The sequence below is a fragment of the Lissotriton helveticus genome, chromosome 7, assembly GCF_964261635.1.
Source record: "Lissotriton helveticus chromosome 7, aLisHel1.1, whole genome shotgun sequence".
Classification (NCBI taxonomy): domain Eukaryota; kingdom Metazoa; phylum Chordata; class Amphibia; order Caudata; family Salamandridae; genus Lissotriton; species Lissotriton helveticus.
The window spans coordinates 501,403,834-501,424,957 of record NC_136068.1 but is presented as its reverse complement, the minus strand read 5'-3'; the positions used below and the strand labels follow the sequence as shown (position 1 = coordinate 501,424,957).

Genomic DNA, 21,124 nt, shown 5'->3' with positions numbered 1-21,124 from the left:
GTGTAGCAGGATTCAGGATGTTGCAGCGTCTGATTTCTATGTGTGGCTGGAACAGTGTCAATTCATAACCTGTTAAACGTGCAATTGTCAAGTGCTGAGTTTGTGTTCGATTTAAAAGAACTTCCACGGAGTGTGGGACTTGTACTGTCAAGGAGTGTCCTAGAACTATGGAATCACTTTGTCTGATAGCTAGTGCTGTGGCTGCAACTGACTTGAGGCACGCAGGCAGAGCCTGGGCTACTGGATCTAGTGTGCTCGAAAAATAAGCACACGGCTTGTATTGTCCTGCTTGGTCTTGTGTAAGAACAGATAATGCTGTACCTTCACGTTCTGTGACGAAAAGTGTAAAAGGCTTACTGTAGTTCGGTGTGGCTAGAACTGGAGCTTGGCATAAAGCTTTCTTTAACTCGTTGAAACTAAGTGTATGTTCAGATGTCCAAGGGAGAACAGTCGATACGGCTGCCTCCTGTGTCGTTAACTGTATCAGTGGCTTGGCTAGAAATGCATACTGAGGGATCCATTGTCTGCAATAAGAAGTAAGGCCAATAAAGGCACGTACCTCCTTCTGGGTTCTGGGCTGGGGAAGACTCGCTATTAACTGGATACGGTCTGGTGTCAACTGCCTACCCCTCTTGGACAGTAAGTGTCCTAAGTAGACCACTTGCTGGACACAGAATTGAAGCTTCGAAGGGGACACCTTGTGCCCCATCTCGGCTAGGAAATACAGAACCGTCAGTGACGCTCGCTCACAGTCACGTTCAGAACGGGCTGTGATCAGTAGATCATCGACATACTGGAGCAGGGCAGTGTCAGTTGGCATGTGAATATTATCTAGTTGTCTCTTAAGTGCTTGACTGTAAATACTAGGACTTTCTGTGAAACCTTGAGGAGCGCGTGTAAACATATAGCTCCTTCCATTTAAACAGAATCCGAAAAGAAACTGGCTGTCTGGATGGATGGGAACACTAAAAAATGCGTTCTTGAGGTCTATGACAGTGAAGAACGTGGCTTCGGAATCAATAGCAGTTAACAGGGAAGAGATATCTGGGACTACTGGGTACTGCGGAATAATACATTTGTTAAGTTCCCGTAAATCAATCACTAATCGATATACTGGGGGTGCATTTGGATCAGTACGTTTCATGACTGGAATGATCGGAGAGTTACATACATTGGAGTCAGTTTCTACAACTACTCCTTGAGCCATGAGCTCGTCTATAATTTTGGATAAGGCTGCTACAGCCTCAGGTGGCAATCTATACTGCCTGATTCGTGGTAACACTACACCCGGTTTGAGAGTCACACGATGGGGTGTGATTTGCATGTAACCTACATCAGTTGGACCTTGCGCCCATAAATGCTGCGGGACATTAGACAGTCTTGAATCAAAATCTCGTAATACATAGTGACCCTTAAAGTCACGTAGGAACAGACGTATTCCCTCTGGGGAACAACATATAACTGCACCTAACTCTTTCAGTGTTTTAATGCCTAATAGATTTTCTGGACATGACTTAGTAAGTAACAGATCAGTAGTGCGGGACAATGGACCTACTTCTAGAGTGACTGGCTTTGAAATCTCATTAACGATAGGCTTTCCTGAAAATCCAAGGGAAACATTTCTTGAGCCTGAGAGCGGAGCCCCTGGAACTTCGGCATGACTAATTGTGGTCCTACTTGCCCCTGTATCAATCAAAAACTTTCTGTCTTTCCCTAATACTTGACTGTGAACATAGGGACCTTCTTGATCTACAGGTATCTCGATGAGAGGCAAGCCTACCTCCCTCTCTAGGCTGTTTCATGAATATGGCTGGTACTCTGGATACTCAGACTGTGCATACTGGTACATCTGCGATGTAACATGCTGTGTTGCAGCAATAGGCTGCGGTACGGTAACTGTCTGTTGTGCATTCTGTGGCTGAGGAATCTGTGAAACTTGCTCTTGTCTAGGCGGACGTGGTCTTTCTTTAGTCTTACCAGTAGCTATGTTATGCTTCAGAACCGTACACTCATTTATGAAATGACCTGGTTGTTTACAATAATTGCAGTTCCCTTTAACGGGTGCTGCAGGATGACTGGCTTGATTCGGACCCCTCTTCTGACTGTCTTGAGGAACAGATTGTGCAACTAGCACTTTCATTTTCGTGTCTTTCATACGTTTTCTCTCGTGTTCTTGCTCTTCCCTGATTCTATTCTGGTGATACTGGAGCATCTGGAGCATCTGGGACGGAGTATTTGCTTGCCAGGTGCTTTCGACTTTCAGAACTCGGTTTTTAATTGGTGGACTTGAATTCTCGACTAATTTGGTAACGAAAAGGTGAGGGTATGACTCACTACTTGTCTTGAGGCCACTGTTGATACTAAAGCACTTTTCAAACCTAGAGTAAAAATCACTAATATCTTCATCTTGTTTCTGTTTACAGGCTGAGATTGCATCCCAGTCTTCTTTTCTCGTTGTTAATAATCTGGGTAAAACTTGAATTAATAATTCTGGTAATTCTTTACATTTATCTCCAAGACCAGTACCTGGTACTCGTATCTTATCTTCTGCTTCTAGGACTGCCCAATCTATCTTTTTCTCTCCCACCTCCCATTCTTTTTCCTTTAGCTTTTCATACACCCCTGCGGGTAGCAGAACCTTTAACATTTTAATGATATCTGGGTAAGTGTATTCTCCCATACGGAGCATGTCTTTTAATTCTCTATGGAACCCTGCTGGATCTTTGTCATGACAGGGAATTCATTTCTTCATTTCGAGGAGTTCCATCTTTGTGATCGGAGTGTATACAAACACTCGCTGCATTTCGCCACCCGCTCCTCTGACTGGGTGGACTTCTCGTAACGGATTCTGTCTGTCTATGTAGAATGATTTACTTTCTGGGGGTGAGACATGAACAAAATGCGGGTTCAAGAATGTTCTATATTTGTGGCGCTGTTCTAGAATGACACTAATTAAATCGGTACCTAGACCTCTCCATTTGTACTGGAGTAACTCGTTCAGGATATCATGTAACGGGCCTGGATCAGAATGTTGACCCTCATACAGAGTAATGAGGTACTGAATCATATACATACCCACCAGTCGCTGCTCGGCTGGGGGCATTTTCAGAAACATTTGTGCCACTATTTCGTCTGGAAAAGTGGTAGAATCAGTAATCCATCTGACTGCTGATCGGACTAGTTTCTGTTCATGCATAGTACTTAACTCACTATAACCGATTCGTGATTTCAGAATGTGATCGGTAGCTTGAAATACTTGTTCTAGGGAACCTTGTTCTGGTGCTGTATGATGGAAAATAGACTTGGGTTCTAGACGTAAATGGCGATCTGGAAATCTAGGTTTTCCTACATACGCTATTCTGGCAGTATTCTCATCGTCTTCCTCTTCAGGATCAGAGGTACTTTCTTTCTCGCTTACTTGTGCTGCTTTACGCTGTTCGTGTATCTTTATTATTTCTCTACGGATTTTCTTGTACATACATTCCATGGCACCAATGGTATTGTGCTTTCCTTCGGCTATATTATCACTCCATTTTGTTAGAGTTTTCATTTCTTCCGGGTCTTTAGACGGGTAATCCTGTTCTCTTATTAGACAGTTAATTAGGAACTTTAATATCATGCGCTGAATCTCGGCTTTCCTTTGAGACATGGCATCACTAATACTTTGTGGGTCATCCCCTGTACGGATGAAACGATATATCCTGTCTAGATCTTCTTTCATATTCGGCAAGGTGACTAGATACTCGGTCACTCTCCTTACGCGTACGGAATATAAAACCATATTAAACTCGCCTGGAACTGGGTCATAGACACATTCGCCAAGGGTTTGCCTGATCTCTGCAACAGACTTATTACTCTTGGGAGTACGCTGTGATGCTTGAGCATGTAATTCGAGTGCTGATAAACGCTTGTATGGCGGCGGGGTTTGAGGAAGACCTCCTCCTGCGGCCCCTAAACTAGAATCATCAACTGATGCTTTTCGTCCTGGCAGGGTCGGTAACTGTAACGTGGGCTGGACTTGTATGGCGGGCTGACCCGGGGGGGCTGTTAAGGGCACCCCGGTGTCTGGAGGAGCAGGAATTACCTGATTTACAGGGACTGGCGGAGTGCGAACAGGATTTGCATATTCTGGGACTGTGTCGTCCAGATAGGACGAAATAAAAATATCAGCTGCGGTCGGTTTGTGACGTAGCTTGGTCGGAACTAACGGTGGCGGGAAATTACTGGATGCCTCCGGGGTCGCTTTTGGCAAGCCCTCAGCAAGAAGAGGATACATACCCTTAATGAGGGCATTCCTCTGTCTGTCTGATTGCTCAGTTCTAACTCGTTCACCTATCTCGATTAATTCTCTTTCTTGGGCTCGTTCTTGGGATTCTCTACTTAGTTCTGACTTTCTGATTTCTTTTTCGGTTCTTTTATAAGCTTCTTTGCGCCATAACTCGATGGCATCTTTCTGTGATTGTCTGGCTTTCTTTTTCCATAATGCCTCCTCTACTCGCATGATGCATTCGGCATCCCATGTACCCGATACGGGCCATCTATACTTTTCTTCTAACTGTTTGGTATACTCTACCCATAAATCTAGATACAATATGGCACTTATGCCATGTTTCTGATACATAAAGTGACCTGGACTGTCCCTGGGCGGGACGGGAACTGCTGCTTCCAGCAGACCCTTTCTAGTTTTTAACTGACGTAATTTTGAGAAGAGCGGCATGACTGAACTGTAATCTAGACACAATACAATACACAATAAACACGATACCTATTTCCCATTCATACCACGACATTAAAATACATGAAAAACATTTAAAATAACAGTTCGAACAGAATACTACCTGGAAATACTGAGAACAGAACACATGAATTTTCTCGAGAACAGAAACTGACTAGAACAGAAACTAGATGCACTGCTGAAACAGTACGAAACTTACCGGTCTCATAACGAGACACGTCAGGACCCGTATCCACCGAAGTGAACACTTCGTTTGTGGGACTGTGTACCACCAACCCACAGACCAGAGTCAATGAAATTGACCCTGTCTAGATACCACCCCAGTAACGGTACTCACCGGGCAGCAAGAACGGAAAGCCTCGGACTGGACTGGACTGCTACGACGACGAACTTCGGACTTCAGTTACGGGTGGACCTCCGGATACCTCGGACCTTGGACTCTTGGCTTGGGCTCTGGTCGGGACTCGCCGCGTTCCTCCACCGTCTCGTCTGGATGCTGGACCGCCTCCTCCGTCTCCTCCGTGGGCCTGAGGGATACTTGAGCAGAAATATCTGCCACTGCGCAGAAGAGTTCCGTCACGACTGCAGAGGGTCAGGGGGTCGGCGTGGCTTCACCGACGCGTGGGGAAAGGGCAAGTCCCTATTCGGGCGCCATTATGTGGTAAATAAATAAATAATACCCTATTTTTGACTAGACATATATCATAACAGATAGCTCAATAAATAAGAGTCAAGATTCGAGGTAGTAGGAGTTTTTGCAGGTTTAATACAGCATAAGGACAGGAACAGGACAACCTGCATAGGAATAGGATGTCAGGGCCCAGCAGCTGCTGGGGCTGGGTCTGGGATGAGCGCGCTCACTTTTAATAACAATACATGAGCATATATACATAGCGCGAACACATAGCATTACATTGCGGTAGGCGTAGCAGTGGGTGGAGCAGAAGGCGTGACGCGTAGCAGTCGCGAAAGATAAGAGTAAAAAGAAGGTGTAACTCAGACATGTGATGCAAACGTAACAGAATATGTCATGAATGGGCGGAAACATAGGAGGGGACTACCTAAGGAGCCGGGACCTCTAACCTGGTGGTGCGCGCAAACTGGTAATGACGTGTTACGAGGAGAAGCTGGGGGCTATGAACTCTGTGCTAGGAGCAGAGACTAAAGTCTGGAGGGTCGGAGCGACATGTACCTAAACCCTATCTAGTATCTGATGTTTAGGGAACATGTTGATATAAACTAGAAGTCATGAGGGGAAAAGCTAACTGACTCTAAGACTGGAGCATGCATTTATTCTACATGTAGTGCGTGATGAAGAATATTAAATGACCATTAAATACAGTATTTCTCTTAACATGGAGCCGCATAGGCTAGACAATGACGGAAACTATTGATGCAGTTCAGTAGCTTAGGAATGCAGAGAAGGAGGACTAAACTGATAACTGGAATCACAACATAGTCTTGGCAGACTCAGAGGCAGAGCCAAGCTGCACCGGGCACTGCGAGGCAGGAAGTAAGTGAAAGGTCGAGGATACAGGTGGGGGCTGGATCGCTCCTCAGCGAGGCTCAGGAGACAGGAGCTAAATCTGATGTCCGGGCCCTGTTGAGGCCTGGAAACGGGGACTTTATAATGAAATAACGTGCACACTGAGAAACGTGGCAACATTACTTTACATAGGCCTGATACTCATATTATTCACGAGGACTGGAAACTGGCATACTAGAGGAGGACACAACTGTAATTGCGTCTTGAATCAGACATGGGGAAAAACATATGCATATTGGTCATGCACACATAACATATGATGGATGACACGTAGGGACACAGAACATGACAAAATTTACTTTTCCACAGGGTCCACCTCCAAATCTCACAAATACTCTGATCTCACAATACACAGAGTATTCATATGATTAGGTGAGGGAAAAGGTGAGGAAGGGAACAGCAGGGACAAAGGAACTGAAACAACAAGACACTGATTAGCATATATATAGTAACAGCAGTCTACTCTCATTCAATTCTCGCTAGTGACTGAGGTATACCTTGTACATGCGCCAAAGGACCCTGTGAACATGTAATCCTTATTCCACTGGAACCAAGAACCTAAACAAGAATAAATACAGGTCACTATGCCAGTCGTATGCTCAACAGGAAGGAACAAGCATGAGTTTTGCATGTGCCCTAATATAGCTTAAACTATAACAAAGTAGCCTCACAGTTGGTCAATAAAACACAGCACGCTATGGTTCCTCTTCTCCTCCCTTTTTAGCATTGTATGTTCATGGTAAATGAATTCAACGTCAGGCCTATAGAGGTTGCTTCACCAAAGCCCAGAAACAAAACTTTATTCCACTCATAGGGTCTTGTTTTCTCCAAACTAATTTACAATAGTCCTCCAAATACAGTAGAACGTGGCGTCACCACAGTTCTCCGCTTTGGCACTTGTAATCCACTCTTGGAAAACGAAATAGTTTGATGGGTTAACCACAATCCTTCAGGGTAACGGTAATGCGTAGCGCAAGCCACTACACTCCGCTACTCGAATGTTCTCTCTGGCACGAGTCACAAAAAATGAAAACCAACCCAGGAAATAAATGAAAACAAATTGATGGGTCACAGTACTTCTCAGGTGCAATAGGGGACTACACTGAACCAATCTCCGTTGCAGCGCTCTCCCAAACACCTCCGAGACAGAGCCTCTGCCTCGCGAAGTGTAACTGACCTGAAGCTCCAAACTGCCGAGTACTTTGCATACCACCGTAAGCGGAATGCTGAAACCTTCGAAAACATCAAAAGCCTCTCGCACTTCATGAAAGGTTGCAACTTGATACGCCGCCTCTGATCCCAGATGTGCGAAAAGAAAACTTCGGCGCTTCAACCCGGACGCGCCATCGGAACACCACACAGAATTACGTACAACATGATGTGCGTTGATCCGGGTCTTAAGGCCCGCATCACGCGTGAGCCTTCTGGGAGATGTAGTCTATTGAGGCTCTGTAGGCGCAACATGCTAGTTCCTGACAGTCCCCACTGAGCGACGTAATAAAACCCAAAACGTCTCCAAAACTATCTGAAACCCAAACTTATACCTAACACACTCAAAAAAATAAAAGACATTACACACCCAAAGCTCGAATATAAACCAGAACCCCCTAAAAAGCTGACAAGGTGAAATCTTTGCCCAGACAGTATTATCGTGTGTAAAAATAATAAAGTAATGCTATCAAAAAATGTGCCGCATTATGCCACATAATTTCCTTTCTTGCTGCATAATTTAGTCAGCCCTACTGCATAATTTGGTGCTTACCAGCTGCATAATTCCAGTGGCCCTGAGTATAACTCAGAACCCCTTAAAACTACTTTAACCCTTAGTATGTACATGGACACCCTAAAATATAATATCCAAGCACTTACACAACCTTCAAGAACAAATGTCTCCAACTATATCTGACAGGCACCCACAAAAAGTTGCCTTGCAGATGTAAATACTTTTACTATTGTGTAATTGTATACCACAAATGTGTACAATTAGGCAGTAGTGAACACTGTCCAATGGGTGAGAAATAGGCAGACCAAGGTGTGGCATGGATTGCCGTGAGAGTTTAGAGATGGCCACAAACTTCTGGCTGGGAGAAATTCACTTCTAACGTAGGAAGGAGAACTGAACAACCACAATGTTAGGGGGATGGGGGTATTGGATAAGAGAGTTTCTCTCCTATAAAAAAAGTTCTATTTTGTAGAAAAATGAAAAACTAAAAGAAATGTGGAATTGCCCCATAAACCGGTCATAACACAACTTCCCATTGACAAAAGGGAGGTGCAGTTCATCCCTGCACCCTGTGGCAGGCACTGCAAGGTGCCTGCCATGGGGTGCAGGGACCATGGTGCCCCACCGGCCCCCAACCAGAGGCCGCAAGCACAAGGAGGCCCTGGTGGGGGCCCCCAAACATTCTTTGCGACATGGTTTCCATGTTGGACAGGCTGTCATGGAAACCATGCTGGAAACCGTGCATCGTAATCTCAGGGGCAGAAACGGCCACTTTTGAGATTAATGACTGGCTTACGACTGGCCGTCAGAAGCCAACCAGAATGACCGCCTGGTTTTACTTTCTGACCGCCTAGTACATAATTAGGCAGTCGGAGAGTAAACTGAGCAGCCCATTATGATGCTGCCCCGGAGGCTCCGACCATGGGCTGGAGTCTTTACGGGCCGCATTGTAATTGGCCCCTTAATGTATGAAAAAACTTCACATTTACATCGAGAAAATGGTGTAAACAAACGAAATACCATATCAACAAAAGTCAAAATAACAGGGCGTCTGTTATTTGTGCATATAAAACGTACTGCCATGGTAAACATTGTAGTACAGGATGCATATTAAAAAGTGAAAGAAATAGTTGTTGTCAAGAACAACCTATATTTTCAGTCAGCAACAAAATAGCGTCAAAAAGCACCCAGAAGTTAAAGGTGAGTAGATACTGCTTCTGAAGTCAGATTCATTGGTTGTTCATCTGAGGAAGTCTGATGTCTACTCTCTGTCCATTTATCTGTCTGCAGTCCCCAGGAGGCCATGCTGGAAATAGAAGCCTTTCACTGGGATGAACTCAGCGCCTGGGAGGCCGAAATTGCAGCCAAGGAGTCTATTCACACCGTTTTCATCCAGGACATTAAAAACGTAGGTCTCCTTGGAAGCTGTCCACGTATTACAGTTATTGTCCACCAGGACACAAGCTGACTGACTACTGTTTCTGTTGTGCACATGGCTGTAGTCTTACCACTAGCACGTCATTGTTTACGTTTGGGTTTATTTTGCTTATATTGTGAACCAAAGAACTTAAATTAAATGCTTCTAGGCACATCAGTGTAATTCCACACACCAGTGTGTGCCCAGAACTTTTAACATTTGAGGATATTACTGTAGCATATGTATGGTTATAGAACTTTGTTTATAGCACCATGAACAAGAAAGAGCCTCTTAAGCTGTTGTAGGTTTTGTTCTTGTGAGTTTGTGTTAAATCTTTGCTTAGAACAGCTTGTAATTACGCAATGTCATGTAATAACATAATTTTGGGCTTTTTGAATTGGAAGACCTGGTTGTTCTAGGAGCTCATTAGTACTCACGTCTCTAGCGCCTAGATATACCCCTGGGGATGATTTGTTGCGTTCAACAAATGAGTAAAATAATAATATGGCAGTAAATCTAAAATACAAAGGATGGTCTGATGCACTGTCATGAACGATCAGATTAATTAGATCATATTCAGACCAGCTGCAGTGCCAGCCTGCCCTCTTTAACTTATAACAGCAGTCTCTGGCAGTGCCCTTCCATTTCTGGTGCTTTCAGCAATTTTAAGTTCTTCTTTGAGTTTCTTGTTGCTCGAATGGATGCAATTTCTGCTATTTATATGTTACTCTTGTCTTCATTGCTTGATTTTGCTTGCGAGAAAGTGTCACTCATAGGTTGAAATGTCACTCGTTACACTCAAATTATGAAAACGTCACTCACAGCAATCTGAAACCTTGGCAGCATGCCTGCAGCTCTGTCAAGTATCACGCATCATGCGTTAGAGTAACGCATTTCAGTGTTGTGGTCCGCATCACCGCACTGAAATGCGAAGTCACGCATATTAGTGCCTGTGCCTCATCAGCTGTTACGCACTGCGGCTCCAGCGCTGGCTGTCGCCTGTTCAAATACTAAGTGGCACAGCAGCCGGCAGCGCGCAGCTCAGCAGACTTAGAGGCTGGGCTCAGCTCGACACAAATCATGCAACACTATTTGATGTTGAAATAATTGCCGCACTGTATTCTGTATACTGTCAGCTGAGTGTTGTCGATTTATTAGGCAGCTGACGAGATGGTGCCTTTCACATCCTGGGAGACTCGGCCCGGGTCCATGTGGGACAGAGAAGCCCCGGGTAGACTGATGCTTCTTGATTTGTTTCAAGTGGGACCTGCCAGTTACACTATGTGCATTATTTACCTAGCACAGCCAGATACTGCGACCTTCACTTCACTATTCATGCCCTGTGCTGAGTGTAGACACACAGCCTTTATACACAGCACACTTTGCCTCGTGCCTGCTCTTAGCAATGCTACAGAGACACAATCTCTAAATGCTAGGCTATTTTCATGTTGTGCACATCAGTGCAAGCTCACAGACAGGTTGTACCTTGACATTATTGCATGGACATGCGCTTCGCCCCATGATTGTATGGTTAACATTTGGTTATTTGGACCATTTATTCAGTCTAGGTAAACTCTTCATTGCTTGATTTTGCTCGCGAGTCTCACTCATAGTCGCTGAGATGTCACTCATAATTACAATGAATTTATGAAAATGTCACACACAGCAATTTCAAACCTTGGCAGCTATGTGCCCAGTGTGTGGTTCAGATGCTCAGTCCACCACCCCCTTTTGTACTACTTTGTTCGCCATAAGTTGGCAGGGTATGCTCAGACGTGAGTCCCTTGCTCCCTTTGCCACTGGATTCAAGCAAGCCTGGCTGAAGACGGCTGTAATGCCAGAAACCGATCCTAGGAAGCTTGTTTCCGGTCCAGGGAAGGCATGGCTTGGCAGTTCGGGCTGGATTGTTCCCAAGAGGCACAGGGTCAGACTGATTTGCATATGGCCATATCTGAACTGGGTGGCAGAGTGGGCTAAAGAACGGTGATGGATTAAACCCAGATCTGTTGACTGGGTGTGAGTGTTTGATTGGTTCAGATGCTCAGTCCATCACAACCCCCTTTTGAAACCGCAGTGTGTAAATAAGCATCTGTTATAGTATGTGTGTCCCAGTGTCAGTCAATCCATGCCTTTCTGCCTCCTCGTCTCTCAGTTGGAATGTGCACAGTAGCATTGCCTACGGGCCTTTCACAGCCTGCAGAAACTCTCATTCAAACTTGTCTGACGTCCAACTCACACAGTGCAGTGATGTCTGCCAGACATTTCATCCCCTTCAACAGAGGGAAGCAGGGGTTTTCTGAGGAGCTAGAATAGTGTCTCATTGCACAAATGGTTGTAATTTGTGATATTTATATGTTTCCCTCATCTTCAATGCTTTATTGCGCTCATAAGAAACTGTCACTCAGATTCTTTGAAATGTCACTCATAATAACATTGAAATTATAAAAATGTCACACATGGCAATCTGAAACCTGGCAGCTATGCGCGGACCAATGGGGACCTTTAGAAAGGCACCAAGGGGGACTAACGGTTGATCTGGAGGAGCAGGGGAAGGGGCACAGCCGTTACCGTTAGAATTTTTTGAGCATGTAGGGAATTTTGGAAGATTTCAATTAGGAGGGACAACAGGAGGAAATGGTGTGTAAAATGATAGATTGGCATTGTGCATTAACGTTCTTAACTCGGAAGAAATGGTCGATGGGAAGCGTAATTTTTAATCACCCAAATAAGGCCATTTAACACAGTCCATGCAAGAAGACAATCGGAAAAATAAGGAATTACGGAATAAAAAGGGGCCCTCCGGGTGGGGCTTGTGAGCAGGATTTGTCTGGCGTTGGAAGTCTTGAAAAGGGTAAACTAGACAGGGTGAGTGAGGGCTTTGCACAGTGACCAGAAACAGAGAAGACAGACCATACCGGGCATAAAAAGAGAGACAGACTGATGGGCATGGACTGAAATATGCAGCAGTCACCGTAACCCAACTGCTCTTGTGTCTGAACTGTCTGCAGCCAGGAGTACAGCGCGGGACAGGCAGACCACACCCGAGAGACACGCAGCCAGCACCCCCCTCACGCGACCGACCCACCGGCCTGTGACACCCCCCCGTGATCCCCCCGCGTGACCCCCCCTCCCATGCGACCCCCCTCCCATGCAACCCCCCTCCCATGCAACCCCCCTCCCGCACGACCCCCCTGCGCGCCCCCCCCTGCGCGTCCCCCCCTGCGTGACCCCCCTGCGTGACCCCCCTGCGTGACCCCCCCTGCGTGACCACCCCGCGTGACCCCTGTGTGACCCCCCTCATGACCCCCCTCATGACCCCCCTCACGACCCCCCTCCCCACGAGCAACCCCCCGTGCAACACCCCAGTGCAACCCTCCCCACACAAGACCCCCCCGTGCGAGACCCCCCCCCGCATTCGTGCACAGAACACATACAGCCCTGGTAGCAATAGAGCAAGCTTCCCTAATATTCCTATGACTTCTTTAGCCGTTAGAACACCGTGAACAACTGTTTAAGCTCTGCTTCACTCCCACAGGTAAGTACAGAACAGGCAACAGCAGTGCAGTTCTCACACTTACACGCACACAGGTGTTAAAATACATCACACACAGAATCAGTGCTCGTGCACAAAAGGTATGGCATATGCAGCAGCTAACCAACCTATTTATACACACGCACACACACACGCACATGTAATAAAAATGCATACAGCACTGCAGTCTACCCTCATGTGTATACAGCCGCGGCTGCTGCCTAGAAGCAGTGGTGGTCCGGGTATGGGGAAGGGCCAGGGGGGTCAGGTTTAATAAAAAAAACAAATACCTCCTGCCAGGCCAGCTGGCCAGCCACTCCCTCTCCTGCGTTCTCTTTCTGGGAGAAACGGTAAGCAGGAAGCACCAGGACTCCCATGCTCCTCGCAGCCATTCGCAATGCTGCAATGCAGCGTTGGGATTGGTTTGAGCGCCGTGGCTGGAGGGGTGGGCATGTTCTGTTATGTTATGTTATGTTAAAAATACTTGTTAAGCACCCTTACACCAAGCGGTTTCATGGCGCTGAGAGCCGGAGGAGCGACAGTGACACAGTGATTGAGGCTTTACTCGTATGCCTGAGAAAACAACAAGGTCTTGAGAAGTGTTCTGAATTGGGCGTATGAAGTTACTGATGTTCTTCATGCAGGCTGTAATGCAGCCTGCATGGAGAACACTGAAAGTGCACATGACTGTTATGGGCCGCCCGAGAGGGCCAACCAAACAGTTATTATGCACTTAGGCGTGTTCTACCGCTCCTGGCCTGCTCTGCTGCTTCGCCCCCTCACACAAGCTGCTGCAGTAGGATAACAAAATAAAATGATTATAACATAACGTTATTATTATTTTATTTTTTCCTTTCTTTTGCTGCTTTATGGCAGTAAGGCAACGATCCTTAGCGGAGGAGCCGCCACTGTGTGTATAGAAAGATACATCACATGTGATGTAGCAGTAGTGTAACTTTCATCGCACTCTCAAACAGATACAACACACACACATGATAAACTACTGTAGGGGCAGTAACACTGCAAGCTTCCCCAATACACATTCACACCAAGTACAACATGACCAGAAGCTAGGAGTAACAGTGCATGCCTCGCTTAGAAAAAGTGAACCACAATGATGCCAGTGCAGGCCTCACCGACACATAACACGCAAGAGAGCACACACACACTCATAACAGGTACACTACACTATTAAAGTAAATAGTACTGCAAACATCGTTCGAACTCAGGTAACTACAACGCTGCCTTTAAAAGTGCAGTTTCGCACTCACAAACACAGAAATGCTCAAGTACAGAACAGGCACAATGCAGGAATGTGCAAGCTTCATTTCCTCACAAAACAGAACAGGTGCAACTTTGTTTGCAGAAGCTATCCCTGAATATGTTCTATCCAGGCAAGGGATGTGGAAGCACCACGCTAACACTCGCCATAGTACAGTGAGGGCAACACAAGTTGTAATATACAGCACTGTCTGCCTCAGCGCAAGCTTCACTTGCACACAGAAGAGTTGGCGCCCAGGTAGTAAAAGTGCACGTTTTGATCCATGCCCACAGGCACAAAGACACTAACAACATCAAAACAGTAACCCTTTTGATCGAATTGGTTTCTCTCACAGCATCTCACTGCCAGACTCTAAAGAAAAGAACTCTCCACATTGTAAGGCGTAGGTCTAAGGTAAAAAAAACTAGCTTGTTAAAGTACTTAGAACGCTCACGTACATGTAGCATGCTTCATTATTGGGAGCGCTCCTTCTGGCCTGACCCTACTATAAGAACAGATTCACTTGGACCTCTGTGTATCTTTAGCTCCCACAACTTTGTGTGCTACTTGGGCAATTATTTGTATACTTTCTCCCACCATGAATCCATGTTCTATTAATTGTTATGTTCCACTCATGTACACACCCAAACGTGCGGTGCAACACAAATACTACTAAAATAAAATAATGTGAAAAATGTGTGCAAACGTATGGAGTGCCTCACGGAAGTAAAACCATGGGAGTCCACTGGTAGGTTCTCATCAGTGGGCTCAGGTTCTCATGCATTTTTCACATTATTTTATTTTAGTAGAATTTGTGTTGCACCGCACGTTTGGGTGTGTACATGTGGGGAACATAACAATTAATAGAACAGGGATTCATGGTGGGAAGAAGTATACAAGTAATTGCCCACGTAGCACACAAAGTTGTGGGAGCTATAGATACACATGAACTCCAAGTGAATCTGTTCTTACAGTAGGGTCAGGTTATATTGTGTTTTGTACCATTGAGTGGGGGGTTTGACCTGATCCGCATAGAACCCCTTAAACTGTTTGTTGAATAAAGCGCTCCTTCTGGGCCTGGACATCCCCTATAAGATGTGTGATAGAGTGGGTGGTTACTCTATTGTATAGTGTGCTCACTCATGCAATGGAGATGAGGTCAACCACCCTTACAAACTGCGCAGTCCCCTCGCCCCCCACAAAGGCAATAGACTCAACTTCTTGGCTTAGAACATAGCAAATTACTTCACATGAAACAAGGTGGTATAATAACCACTGTAAACAAATAAAATTACACAACAGAAACAATGGCATCTCCTCCGCTATGCCGAAGGAGTGTCGCCCCACTGCTTTTAAGCAGTGTGAATCAGAAACATAAAATTATAATTACTTTGCATTATTATCATTTTATGCTGTTTCCTGCTGCTTTGCGGGTGGGTGGGTGGGCTCCTCTGTTCTTGGAGCAGGGCAGGGGAGGAGTGGTTTGCCAACTCCCAAGTGCACAATGACTGTTTGGTCGGCCGTCTTGGGCACACTTTCCCTGTTCTCCATGCAGGCTGCATTACAGCCTGCATGGAGAACCTGCCCAGGCCCCCATTCCCTGGTTGAGCGTCAAACCAGGATGCTGAAAACCAATCACAACGCTGCATTACAGCATTGTGATTGGTCAGTGGGGCCTGCTTCCTGTTCCCCGATGTGCACGAGGAGAGCAGGAGCAGGGATGTGGGACCCGGACAGCACCAAGGTAAGTTAATTTTATTTTTTATATTTGCACCATACGCAACCCCCCCACAACCCCCGTCCTGTGCAATCCCCCTGTGCCCACCCCACCACCCGCTAGCCATGCTGGCCGCCACTGAATAGAAAATATCACAAAATACACAGCAAACCCGTACACAGCATTGCACAAATTCTATTTACATCCCCATTTGGGGGCAACATAGTACAGAAAGACCAGGTGAGAAACTGACACATCAAACATTTCTGACACAGATCGCATAGCGCATTGGTCCCTTCTGGGGCATCCCATGACTCTTGGTCATGCCCCACATAATCCATGGGATACCTGAGGTATGGCTAGAAGGGTAGGAACACCAGCAGGTCAGCCCTCCTTCCAATCAGCCTCACCCCTTAAAGGCTTCTCCAGAAGGATGCAGTCAACTGGGCAACTATTACACGGGTACAATGGGCTCCAATGTAGATATGTTGGGGTGTGTGGGTAGCAAAAATTCAGTCCGGCTCCCGCAGCACATCAGGGGACAAAGAGGGGGTTATGGAGCTAGCCCACTTTTAAAGGTCTCTACTCTGCCCCCTCCCTTTTGTCGCATATTCATGACCACCTCCGGTCATGACCCACTTCCTTGGTCCCACACTCCTCCACCGTGGAGCAACTAATGATGCCCATCTGCAAATGGCTGATGGGCTTTTGGCCATTCTTCTGAATAGGGAACCCACATACTCTCCCGCACTGTAATGGAACTCCCTATCAGTCAATCACCTATTCTGAATGTCCCTGAAGTAATGTAAAGGTCCCCTATCTTCACTTAGCGTGCTAAGAGAGAAGAGCAGAGGCTGCTGGGATATTGAACAATAATAATCAGGGCTGCCTTCTGTCCTACTAATTTAATATCGAATAACCCAGAAGCTGCACAGTATTGCTTTATCCCTGTACTGTACTCTTCCCACGCACACACTCAACCAGCTCAGAGTCACTACTTTTCTGTACTGCTTAGCACTCACATCTACCTGATGGAGGCCAAGGGTGAGTTAAGCACACAGCAGCCAAATCTTTAAAAAGGCGAGTGATCCTGTAGGCCTCACTCCAGTCACACGGGGTGAAAAGGACCTGTTCAGTACTACTGATCATTACTGGTATGCTCCCACCACTGTCAGGGTAGCGCTTTAGGTACCCCTCTTGGTCCAAAAGGACCACAATCCGTGAGACAAGCCAATGTCATGGCACACACACATGATCTGTGTTTGACTATGACAAAAAATCAGGACTGGAAATTTACACAACCATACAGTTCGGCACTTAGGTCAAGGGTACATGTCCTTTACCATGCAGAGGACTTTTCTGTCGCAACATGCCCTTTTTTGCAAAGTGCGAATATCCAGTTATTGTTATAGTGCTTAATGCATTACTAGTCTCACCTTGTTTCCAAATGCTGTATATCTTAGCAAATTACTTAAATAAGGTAAAGGGAACTCGTATGTTTTTTCTCAAGCAATTTGTTTAAATTAGAGGCATAATTTCTATTGAATTAAACTTTCCTAGGTATTTAGTGACTTGACCACTAGACATCGCCTTCCCTACTTATTTAAAGACAAGCAAATGCAAATAGTGTGGACAAATACTGCTATGTGTATTTCAATTATGTGTTGCACATGTTTTTGTAATGCTCAGTTTTTCTTCCCCCTGTCTTAACAGGAAGCCGTTCTTGACTTTGGTCCAATCCTTGACATCCAGGAGGTATATTACAGTAACACCACCAATTCCAGTGCTGCAGGAAAGCCCTGTATGGCCACCACACTCCTCCACAACTATGCTACCAGTGTTCACCTGATCTGGCTTCCGCATTGTGGCCCTCTGCTGTTCCAGGGTTCCCTCCTGTGTTTCTTCATCATTCTTTGCTGTACTCTTTGAGGGTGGTTTGTTTTTGACTAGTCATAAGCTCATTTCACATACTGCACACTGGTTGTTAAACATTTTTGATGGAAGGTTTGGAAAAATGGCTAAATAGTTCAGTCTTAATCAGAAAAAATTGTGTTGTCTCATTTATTTTTATTTCCAGTATTGTTGTAATAATAATAATAAAACATAAATACTACTGCTAATACTACTACTAGTACTACTACTACTAATAATAATGATAATATTAATTATAATAATATTAATACTGATTGAGATGGCCAACGTTGAGGTTGAATATTAAAATTAAAATATATTGCCATTTGTTCCATACCTTCTGTCAAATTTCTTATAATTTCTGATTATTCTACTACTACTAATAATAATAATAATAGCAGTAGTGTCAACATTGTCACCAACTATGTTTATTTTGGATACAAAATATATCCTTAAAAACATAAAGCAACAATATGTGCATCAATAAAACAATTACACCTGCAATGAAGAAGGTAACCATACATTGTGCACACATAAAGAAGTAATCAAATAAAGTGCAATTTCACACATGGTCCAACCAGTAATTATAGATGGCAGAAAGGAAATCATATCAATTCACTTATGTTCCACACACATAGTAGCTGGTATTTAAAGTGCAGTTTCATGTATGTACAAATCACCAATTATAATTTGCATTAAGGAGATCCTATGAATACATTTGCATCCAGACTAATACATTACTACAGTTTACCGTCTATGCATATTAGCACTGACCATCGGTTACACTCTATTCCCAATTGTAACACTTCATAAATTCCATGCTCCCTAAGGTAGGAGCCTGTGCAAAACGGAACTTTCCCACTGTTTGCAAACTTACAGTGACCAAGGCCCAGCTTATGAATCACGTGGAGCTAAATTACCGCATAGAATTCCACTTCACTTGATTCCGAGTGGGCCTTGTTCCCCCACTCGATCTTCCATGGTGTTGGAACACTGCACCTGATTTTACCAGCTGGTAATTGGAAAAATCACATAAGTCAATGGCTGCTACAGCAGTTTCCTATCCACGAATACCACTCTGTCCAATGTATCATCGTAGGACTGCTGACTAGCATACAGACTAAGGTGTAGTTTCTTTCATGATCAAGATTTTGATGTTTTTTACCACATATAATAGGGCCAAATCTGTCCTTTTCGCTCACACTCTCTATATTTTTCTCACTCAGCAGTAGTAATAATGTCATAAAATATTTTATACATTTGGATGACAATCACACCTACCAAACTGTGTAGAATATTTGTTAACAGCTCTGGCCACTGTCCTAGATATCATGCAGGTGGAAACAGCCTTTACTCACACTTTGCTTTACTACTATTCTTTTACCACGCAAAGCCTTTATCGCGCGTGCCTTTACCACACACTTGCCTTTACCTTGCAAGGTAACATTATAGTTAGGTGTGATAAAAAGATCTATTTTTGGTTTTTTTTAACTTGGAAATTCACTGAAAAAACCAAGGTTAAAGCAATGTTATAATTAGGTGAATATGTCGGTGACAAAATTACTGTTTTGCACTAAAAAACACTAAAATTCACCAATTCAGAGCTAACTATAACTTGAGCCCTCGCCATGCACTGCTTATGACCTCACATATTACATCACTCATGATATGATCTATGGCATAATTTATGACATCACTGATTACATCATTGATGACCTCAATGATGCTCCCTCCCCTTCAGTACACATTTCAGCCCCGGGATGGGCTCCACGGGGCCTAAAATGGTTAGAGGAGGGGCGCCTTGCGCCCCCCACCCCTTATGAAATGCAACGCCAGGTAGTGGGTTCCTCGGCCCAATAATTGAAAAATACAGCACCTGCGCCTTTGTTATATTCCCCCGCAATCTCACAGGAGTCCCTGGGATCCATGCAAAAATTGCTGATCTAATTTTTGCATTTTGGCCATCTTTTTAGAATGTTTCGTGGAGATTCATCAAATGGGTCCAAAGTTATTATCAACACAAAAACACTTTTCCTGTGGAACACCTGACCTAACTATAACTACCTAGTGGCGACAGCCACTGGGTAAAATATCTATCTATCTAATTATCTATCTATCTATCTATCTATCTATCTATGTATCTATCTATCTATCTATCTATCTATCTATCTATCCATCCATCCATCCATCCATCCATCCATCCATCCATCCATCCATCCATCATTTATCCATCCACCCATCTATCTCTATATATATTTATTTATATATTACCTACTGCCGGTCGTCAGTTGGTGTTTATAGTTAGGACCTACTGCCTGAATCCGATCTTGGAGAACAGGTTACTCCATTACTACGTTGATGGATAGCCCGTCTGCAGAAATATAAATCTCATAAGATATAATGGGATTTATATTCCGGCGGACAGGATATCCACCACTGTTGTGATGGAGTAACCCGTCCGCCAAAATTTAAATCAGGTTTTTATAGGAATAGCATTATTTATTTTGCTAATACCTTTAAAGCCATTTGACAAATCCTCACGAACATTTCAAAACTAGTTTGCAACTCATTTCGGCATCTGTCTGTAAACTTACGGGGTTATTTCTCAAGTGGGGACCAATGAAAAAATGGGGGGGGGCGTAAAAAAATGCATTTCGGCTTTGCAGTTTCCAATAGGGAGTTTACACACAACTAGAACCCGAACCACTGATTGGAATTACAACAAATTTGGCAGAAAGCTAGATCTTGATCCAGAAAGAATGCTTTTCATAATTTGTTATAAATCTGTACCATAGTTTTGGAGTTACTAAAGAAAAATATTTATGTATATCTAGAGATGAGGATCCATGAGCCAACAGCTATGTCTTGATTGACTACCACCACTTCAGCCAGGAAGTGGTGGCAGCCATCTTGGGGCTCAGACTCAGCTGAGTCCCAATTAAAAAAGCAAAAAAGTCACACAGGGGTTAGGGTAGGAATACCCTGACCCCCTAGGCCTGATGGTGGGGTCCAACGGGCAACCTGCCTTGGGCCAAAAGCGTTTTATTTTTTAAATGTACTGCAAATTCGCAGAGGATCAGTGGCAAAATAAAACAAACAAAAAAACAAGTGTGGTCTGCCTCACTTAGCCCTCCGAGTAGGCCAGGTGCTGGGGGGAATCTTTAATTATAATATGGGGTGGGGGAACGTGAGGTCCCCTCCCTGGCCGCTTTCGCTCCTGGGACACCATCCCCAGGGCCTTGCCGCTAGATACAAAGGAGTTTTTTTGAAAGACAAGGGAAA

General features: G+C 44.7%; 1 protein-coding gene across 1 annotated transcript in view; it reads left to right on the top strand.

Annotated features, from left to right (window-relative positions):
- Window positions 1–20,205, top strand: part of LOC144768681 (putative DBH-like monooxygenase protein 2) — a 335,111-nt gene extending 314,906 nt beyond the window's left edge. The window contains exons 12-13 of the mRNA XM_078652511.1: window positions 9,295–9,412; window positions 17,645–20,205. Coding sequence (XP_078508637.1) covers window positions 9,295–9,412; window positions 17,645–17,860 — 334 coding nt within the window. The 3' untranslated portion in view covers window positions 17,861–20,205. The remainder of the gene's footprint in view (window positions 1–9,294; window positions 9,413–17,644) is intronic.
- The last annotated feature ends 919 nt before the right edge of the window (window positions 20,206–21,124 follow it).